Consider the following 8870-nt stretch of genomic DNA (forward strand, 5'->3'; position numbering starts at 1 on the left):
TGCGAAAGAATAGAAATATTGATCTTACCTGACTTTGTTATCACCATTTCACAGCCCCTCCCAACAAGCTGAGGCCAATAAAAAAATGTTTCTATTAAGGAATTACTGTTATGTAGCCTACGATGAGCGAAAGGTAAGATGAGACGCGAGAACCTGAAAAGGACATCACAATATTAACATGCGTAACATGCAATTTTTATTTACACACTCACCCAAAACATGCAATCCAGAAATGGTGTTCTCATTTGATCAATAATGAAATGTTGTGAACATGTCTCTGTTGGGGCGTGACGAACTGCTCGCACACTAAGTTCAGGTTTTCCCCGTGCAGTGCAGATTTCACCGCTCGCGTAAAATTGAAGGTTAAGATCATACAAGAATCGATTTTTCGACGTACGTACGTGCTCTTCGCCACGTCAACCAGTCTCAGAAAAAACCGACTATTCGCCAATAATTTCAATTAACTACTGGTTTAGTTTTCCAAGTCGAGGCAGCATTTGTTAAAACAATAATAAACTCTGGTCACGTCACTAATTTCACGAAAAAATATCAGTTAAATGCACGATACCTATACAATGTTCAGTATATTATTCTAATAATTTATAAACAATGCTGTTTACATGGCTTCCTCACCAATGAATCGATAACAGCGATGTACACAATATGGATGTGTATTGCTTTGGCCTACACAACAATAAGTGGAGGGACGTTGCACAGATACTAAACGTACCAGCAGCTGGAAAATAGGTGGCAAGTTTAGCTTGACATTTTCTTGCTCAAATCCTCAGAAATTGCATTAAGGAAGTCCATCGTGTTCAAATACATTCCTTCCTTGGTTTCTTTCATACCGTATACGCAAATTGCAAGATCCTTAGTCATCTTTCCGGAATCGACGACATCGACGCAAGACTTCTCGAGCAACTGAGAAAATCGGGCAAGCTCTGGGTTGTTGTCGAGCTTAGCACGATGTTCTAGACCACGAGTCCATGCGAAGATGGAAGCAATGGGGTTGGTAGACGTGGATTTACCCTTTTGGTGTTCTCTACACATCGTCAACAAGAAAATGACGTCTGCATTCTCCAGAGATTCAGACAAATGTATCGCAATTACCTGTAGTGGCGTGTAACAGTTCCGTGGGCGGCTTCAGACTCGACGGTCTTGCCATCCGGGCAGATAAGGACAGAAGTCATCAAGCCGAGAGATCCATAACCCTGAGCAACAACATCAGACTGGACATCACCATCGTAGTTCTTGCAGGCCCAGACGAAGCCACCTGAGCTCTTGATTCCTTGGGCAACCATGTCGTCGATCAGGCGATGTTCGTACCAGATGCCAAGTTTCTTGAATTCGGGCTCGTATGTCCTACAAAACAAATTTTAGTATCGAGTTACTCACACAATAATAAAAGTAACTTACTTTTCATAGATTTCTTGGAAGATATCCTTGAATCGACCATCATATCGCTTAAGGATTGTGTTTTTGGTAGACATGTACAGCGGGTACTTCTTGCTAATGGCCATCTAGAAAACCAAAGCTAGATATAAAAAGCTGCTGATTGCCAAACTAATTGAGAGTCACTTGCCTGGAAGCTCGAGTGGGCGAAAGCAGTAATAGATTCATCAGTGTTGTACATTCCCATAGCAACACCGCCAGCTTTGAATTCATACATGGGGTAGTGGACAGGAGGAGATCCATCTTTTGGACTGAAGACTAGTTCGACTGAGCCAGCTTTAGGAACGACGAAATCGGTGGCCTTGTACTGGTCACCAAAAGCGTGACGACCAATGCAAATAGGTTGAGTCCAGCCTGGCACCAGACGAGGGATAGTTTTGCACAAGATGGGCTCACGGAAAACGGTGCCTCCCAAGATATTACGGATGGTTCCGTTCGGGCTGGGCCACATCTTCTTCAACTTGAACTCTGTAATTTAAAAAAATAAGTATGTCCCTCAAACAAAATATGAGAAAGAAGTACCTTCAACACGCTGTTCATCAGGGGTGATGGTCTGTTGACGAACATAAAATCTTTAGTTTGAATTCAATTTGAATACAAAATAGAAAATCTGAATACATACAGCGCACTTGATGCCAACATTGTGTTTCAAGATGGCATAAGCAGCATCGAAGGTGACTTGGTCATCAGTCTGGTCACGGTAGGGAAGTCCAAGATCGTAGTAGAGGCACTCAATCTGTATTCAATTAAAAAGCAACAGTCAGCTATTTTACACACCCTTTCTTGCTATTTTAGGTTTTGGCAGCAGGTTAAAAACATGGAAGGCTGGCCATAAGCCACTGTCTCTGGCTATCAGCCAATTTAAGAATAGTTTTAAATTGTTTCAGACTATACCTTTAAGTAAGGAAAGATCAGAGTTTCCTTGATTTTTTCCCAGATGATGCGAGTCATCTCATCACCATCAAGGTCGACAATTGGGCGTGCAACTTCAATCCTCTTTCCAGTTCCATCTTATACAGAATTCAAAAAAATTGTGAATAACAAACACAGACAATAACAAACAAATGGCCGCAATGGCGCCTTGTTATTTAAAAAACGAAAGTGCAGACAGTGACGTCAAAAAGTTAATCTTGGCTACGTGAGTGTCACGGGACTCCATCTGTTGGAGTATTATTATCTCCCCCCTCCCCTATAGGACCGTACGCTGTTTACCGAATCCCAGCCAAAAATCCAGTTTTCTTTTTTCATTGAAAAATGCACACGTGAAGGAATTTCATAAAAAATTCAAAACAACAATATCCCCACATCACATACATAACATAGCGAATCGTTTTGAGAATTAAATTAAATTTCTACTTTAGACTTGGTTACCGGTTCCATGTAAAAGATACGCTTTGTTTGAACAAGAGCTAGTAACCAAGTCGACGAAGGATAAAGGAAACAAGGATCACATTTCAAAAAGAGAAAAAATTCAAAAGTTAAGCTTACAGTTGCGGTTTTGAGTGGCAACAGCAGGGGCGCATACTTTAGTAGACGAAGTGCTTAGTTGTCCAAGCACTTTACCGATTTTAGTTAAATTTCCTGCCATCTTGACTGCCGGTGTATTTTTTCGAATGCCTTCCTTCTACCGTTGACCGTGTTCAAGTCCCGAAAATACTTGCACATCAGCTGCGTCGCCAACTTGGGCCCCACGGGGGAGGAGGGCGGATATTATGATGGGATAGAGGAGGGGTATAGTACAAAAAAGTGCACTACAGAGCCTCTGGTGGTCTAGTTCAAAATTGATTTTAAAAGTATTTATTTAAAAATAGTTTGATTCACAGTAAATTCTGAATCAGTACACACTTTTATTGCTCATTTGTTTCTAGTTCGGTGATTTAGTGATTTTCTAAGCAACTGTAAGTTTAAATCGGCGTTCAGGACTACCGGCAGGTGACCTTAAGTGACGATACGTGATCTGAATACGTGTGAAGATAACTGCGCAGTTGGCCAAGATCTACAAAGCGGTTTATTCCACTTAAATTCCTAATGAATAAAGGATAAGGCTTCACTGTACGGCTTCAGAACTATGTTTTGAGTAACGTATAAATTAAATACACGAGTTTCCGTTTACCCCAAATATTTGTCTTATCGACCTTTGGTTTTTCGATTACTTGTTGCGATGAGCGCAATACAGGTGAGAATATCTTCATAAAGGTAGATAGTCTTGCTTGGTAGTTGATTCCGATTTAGGTAATTTTATATGGTTCTTTGTCATTTATCTCTTTTGTTAAATGGCGCCTTGCCAAACAACTAGCGCCCCTAGCGCCCATACTCTGTAAAGAGCAAGTTCAACTACATACGCCTGTTCTCTGTTATCCTACTGCAGACTGCCGGGTCCAGGAGCAAAGATTCCCGGCTCTTTCTCTCTCTCCAAGTTACTTCCATTTTTGTCTTACGCATTTGCGGCCGAGTAAGTTAATATTTTCTAGTTAATAACTAAATCGTCTTTACAAAGCGCTAGTTATTTCCCCTTGACAACGCAATTGTCGTCCATTATTGTAAATCACCTTCGTAGTCCACCCCCCCTTTGTCTGTACACCATTCCATACACTTATTAAACGACGATAGGGTTAAAGGAATACAAATTTCAATACATATTTTTCGATTGGTATTTTGCAAATCGTCGTTTGTTAATGATCACATGAGAAAAAGACGCAACGTAGTCGTATTATAAATAGCCTCTATTATTAGCTGTTCGGTGGCCATCTAGCGGCCATTATTAACAGCTTTATCGATTGTACTTTGTTTACCTTTTCGTTAATCTTTTGAATTGAACTATTGAATTTGTTTGTTCGATTGGAACAGATTTTGCTGATATGGCCAGCGTATTACGTGTTTCCTTAAACATCCAGGGGCAGGTCCAATCGCCCCTGCTCTGCTCGATTCGTGGGCTCCGCACTTATGCAAGACCACTCCGCAAGGACGCTAAGGATGCTAAGCCTGCTGAACCGATTAAAGGCATTCCTTACAAAAATCTATCCATCGGTGTACCCAAAGAAATTTGGACTAATGAACGAAGGTATAAATAATAGCAGATGAAATGAAAGAATTCGAGAAGTAAGAAATTGCATGATATGCAATTCTAGAGTTGCTCTGACTCCTACTGTGACTGCGGCATTAGTCAAGAAGGGCTTCACTGTCAACATTGAATCAGGGGCTGGTATTGAAGCTCGTTTCCGCAATGATGACTATGCAGCTGCAGGAGGAAAACTCACTGACAAGAACACCGCCTTTAAATCTGGTAATATACGTCTTAACTGCTGTAGAGAAATATAATTTTAAAAAACATTTTTGTTGTTCAGACATTGTTTTGAAAGTGAGACAGCCAGTGGAATCTGAAATTGGTTTACTGAAGGAACATGGCAACATCATATCATTCCTTTATCCTGCCCTTAACAAACCCCTGGTTAGCAAAATGGCTGAAAGGAAGCTGACGGCTTTTGGTAAAAAAGAACTATCTATTTATTAAGTTTACTGTTCTAAAGACAATTAAATTTCTTCACTAGCCATGGATTCTGTACCTCGTATCTCACGAGCACAGGTTTTCGACGCTCTCAGTTCAATGGCAAATATTGCTGGTTATAGGGCAGTAGTCGAAGCCGCAAACCATTTCGGTCGTTTCTTTACCGGCCAAATCACGGCCGCCGGTAAAGTGCCACCTGCTAAAATTCTAGTCATCGGTGGTGGTGTTGCCGGTTTGGCTGCCATTGGCCAAGCCAAAAACATGGGAGCCATTGTACGTGCATTTGACACCCGAGCAGCCGTGAAAGAACAAGTCGAGTCCATGGGTGCCGAATTTCTTGAAGTTAACATTAAGGTTCGAGATCTTAGGTTTCGTTGCCGGTTTACTGAGCTAATTTCAACGTTTGAAAAAAAAATTAAACAGGAATCTGGAGACGGAGCTGGTGGATATGCCAAAGTCATGTCCAAGGAATTCATAGAGGCTGAAATGGCTCTGTTCGCCAAACAGGCCAAGGAAGTCGACGTTATCATCACCACCGCTTTGATTCCTGGTCAAAAAGCCCCAACCCTGATCACCAAGGCCATGATCGATTCCATGAAACCCGGCTCAGTCGTTGTCGACTTGGCAGCTGAAGCCGGTGGCAACATCGAGACCACCAAACCAGGAGAAATTTACACTTACAACGTGAGGATAGCAACTACTAAGCAATATGATTTCTTATCAACTGACCGAATGGACTCTCCTACAGGACGTAGTCCACATTGGCTTGACTGATTTCCCTAGCCGTCTGCCAACTCAAGCGTCCACTCTCTACGCCAACAACATTTCCAAATTCTTCCTCTCCATCGGCGAGAAAGATCACTACAACATCAACTTGGAGGATGAAGTTGTTCGCGGATCTATCGTCTTGAAGGACGGTCAACTCCTGTGGCCCGCACCACCTGTGGCCGTTTCCGCCCAACCTCAAGCGGCGGTACGTGGTTTATATAAACTCTGAATCATCAACAGTTGCCATAACCTAAGTAATCATCTCACAGGTTAAAGTTGCGGAAAAAGTAGCCCCTCCACCACCAGACTACTTCAACCTGACCCTTAAAGACGCTTTGGCGTACACGGGAGGACTTGGCACGTTGATGACACTTGGCATCAACGCTCCCAATCCCGCATTTACCACTATGACGACGACACTTGGCTTGGGCTGCATTGTCGGATACCACACTGTGTGGGGAGTTACCCCCGCCCTCCACTCGCCACTCATGTCCGTCACCAATGCTATTTCTGGTATTACCGCGGTGGGTGGTCTCCTCCAAATGGGTGGCGGTTATTTCCCATCCAACACTGCCCAGACTTTGGCTGCCAGCGCCGCTTTCATTTCGTCAATCAACATTTTTGGTGGCTTCTTGGTCACCAAGCGGATGCTTGACATGTTCAGGAGACCCAGTAAGAGAATAAAAAATGACCAATCGACCATTAAAAAACAACCCAACTCACGCCATTCTTTTGTTTTACAGCTGACCCTCCCGAGTTTTACTATTTGTACGGAATTCCAGCCTCCGTCTTCCTCGGCAGCTACGGCTGGGGAGTACACATGGGATACCCTGAAGTACATCAGATGGCATACCTTGCATCATCCCTTTGCTGCGTTGGTGCATTGGCCGGCCTCAGCTCGCAAAAGACATCGCGTATTGGAAACATTCTAGGCCAGATTGGTGTCTCCGGTGGTATCGCTGCCACTTTGGGATTGATGAGCCCCAACATGGACACCCTCACCCAAATGGCTGCCTGCATGGGTGTCGGTGGTGTTCTCGGTACGACTATCGCCAAGAAGATTGAAATCACTGACCTTCCGCAATTGGTTGCCGCTTTCCACTCGTTGGTCGGTGCCGCTGCCGTCCTCACTTGCTTGAGTACTTACATCGTCGACTTCCCGCACTTTGCCACCGATCCTGCCGCCAATGTCATCAAGTCAGCTCTATTCTTGGGTACATTCATTGGTGGAGTCACCTTCAGCGGATCGCTCATCGCTTACGGAAAACTGCAGGTGGGAAAAGAAAGATTTTGATTAGTAAATCGAACGTCAACTAACTTGATATTATTTTTGTCACAGGGTATGCTCAACTCGTCTCCCCTTCTGCTTCCTGGTCGTCACGCTTTGAACAGTGGACTTATGCTCGGCAATGTCGCTGCCATGGGCTACTACTTTTACGACCCCTCTTTCGTGGCCGGTATGTCAATGTTGGGAACCACCACAGCCCTGTCGACCATCATGGGTGTCACTTTGACCGCTGCTATCGGAGGAGCTGACATGCCTGTTGTCATCACCGTCCTAAACAGCTACTCTGGCTGGGCTCTGTGCGCTGAAGGTTTCATGTTGAACAACAACTTGATGACCATCGTCGGTGCCCTTATCGGCTCTTCCGGTGCAATCTTGTCCTACATCATGTGCAAAGCCATGAACCGCTCCTTGCCCAACGTTATTCTCGGCGGTTACGGTCAGTTCTAAGCAGAATGAAAACGTCAAAATCAATTGTAAAAACCCTCGTTTCTCTTTCTCAGGCACGTCTTCCACTGCCGGAGGTAAGCCAATGGAAATCACTGGCACTCACACTGAAGTCAACGTTGATGGCACTGTCGAGATGATCACCAATGCCAAGAACATCATCATCACTCCAGGTTACGGTCTTTGCGTCGCCAAGGCTCAATACCCCGTCGCCGAAATGGTTGCCCTTTTGAAGAGCAAGGGAAAGAATGTCAGATTCGGAATTCACCCAGTCGCCGGACGTATGCCTGGTCAATTGAACGTTCTCCTGGCCGAAGCCGGAGTCCCCTATGATGTCGTGTTGGAGATGGAGGAAATCAACGATGACTTCAAGGTAACAATTCATTTTTTTTTTTTTTTTTTTTTAATCAGGATTCTAAATTTAATTTTGTCTTTTCTTCCGGAAATAGGAAACCGACTTGGTACTCGTCATTGGAGCCAACGACACAGTCAACAGTGCCGCTGAAGAAGATCCCAATTCCATCATCGCAGGCATGCCCGTCTTGAAAGTGTGGCTGTCGCAGCAGGTCGTCGTCATGAAGCGTTCGATGGGCGTTGGTTACGCCGCCGTAGACAATCCTATTTTTTACAAACCCAATGCTTCCATGTTGTTGGGTGATGCCAAGAAGACTTGCGACGCTCTGCTCAGCAAGATTAAAGATCATTACGAATCGCAATAGGTCCTAACTTACTGTGCATCCCACATATTCGTTCCCTTCTCTCGTGTAGTTGATCAACTTCGTTTGAGCAGATAAGGAGCGACTGTGTGTTCCTTGTGTTAGAAAAAACAAATCAAGTGCAAAAAAATTACAGTAATGGTGGTGTCTTGATAAAAGAAGACACTAGTACCGAAAATACAAAAACACGTTGACCAACGTGCCTGTCACTCGCTAACGATGGCTGGCGGGGTAACGCAACAATGTCTTCTCTTCTCTTTTTTTTTACTCCCCTAGCTCTGCGTCAGTGTGTGGCTTTGCTGTGTAAAGGTTAAGAAACTTGTATCTCTTTTTGCACGCACGGCGCTAATGGCCAGGAAAAATAGGAAGGATTAATGGGTGAGGGCAAGTAACCAGTTCCTCGAGTCTTTACTGCCTCCTTGTATCAGCAAATGACACTTGTCTCCGTCAAGATAGATACGAGACGAGAAAATAACGAGACGGTCGGGTTTCTAAGATATTACATTATCCCAAATATTTATTCCGATAACCGAAACTAGCGTTAGCAACGAATTTTCTTTGATTCTATTCAACGGGGCGGGGGGGGGGGGGAAAATGAACGGCCTGTGGTAAATTACGTGTCTTTAACTACTTGTCCCTTGCACACACCTGCGCTTCAATTCTGCGAAGTGCTCGGTCATTTGCATAACAATTAAAT

The 8870-nt window shown here is 43.9% G+C and overlaps 2 protein-coding genes across 3 annotated transcripts; one reads left to right on the forward strand and one right to left on the reverse strand.

The window, feature by feature from the left end:
• Positions 1–565: 565 nt before the first annotated feature.
• Positions 566–3164, reverse strand: LOC124194027 (isocitrate dehydrogenase [NADP], mitochondrial-like). The gene is made up of 8 exons (XM_046588035.1): positions 2941–3164; positions 2347–2462; positions 2075–2188; positions 1975–2005; positions 1583–1920; positions 1417–1520; positions 1111–1362; positions 566–1042 (listed from the first exon to the last, which is right to left on the reverse strand). Exons 1-8 carry the CDS (start codon positions 3038–3040, stop codon positions 757–759), a joined length of 1341 nt encoding a protein of 446 aa, XP_046443991.1. The 5' UTR covers positions 3041–3164; the 3' UTR covers positions 566–756.
• Positions 3165–3271: 107 nt separating this feature from the next.
• On the forward strand, positions 3272–8413 carry LOC124194026 (NAD(P) transhydrogenase, mitochondrial-like). 2 transcript variants are annotated; one of them, XM_046588033.1, is made up of 13 exons: positions 3272–3648; positions 3749–3904; positions 4300–4513; positions 4581–4735; positions 4797–4937; positions 5001–5311; positions 5381–5641; positions 5706–5930; positions 5995–6397; positions 6469–6998; positions 7065–7449; positions 7514–7830; positions 7907–8413. In XM_046588033.1, the coding sequence occupies exons 3-13, from the start codon at positions 4311–4313 to the stop codon at positions 8174–8176; spliced, it is 3201 nt and encodes a 1066-aa protein (XP_046443989.1). In that variant the 5' UTR covers positions 3272–3648; positions 3749–3904; positions 4300–4310; the 3' UTR covers positions 8177–8413. The 2 variants fall into 2 exon arrangements, with proteins under 2 accessions (XP_046443989.1, XP_046443990.1); XM_046588034.1 differs by lacking the exon at positions 3272–3648 and having other exon boundaries at positions 3685–3904.
• The last annotated feature ends 457 nt before the right edge of the window (positions 8414–8870 follow it).

This window comes from Daphnia pulex, chromosome 5, assembly GCF_021134715.1.
Source record: "Daphnia pulex isolate KAP4 chromosome 5, ASM2113471v1".
In the NCBI taxonomy this organism is placed as follows: domain Eukaryota; kingdom Metazoa; phylum Arthropoda; class Branchiopoda; order Diplostraca; family Daphniidae; genus Daphnia; species Daphnia pulex.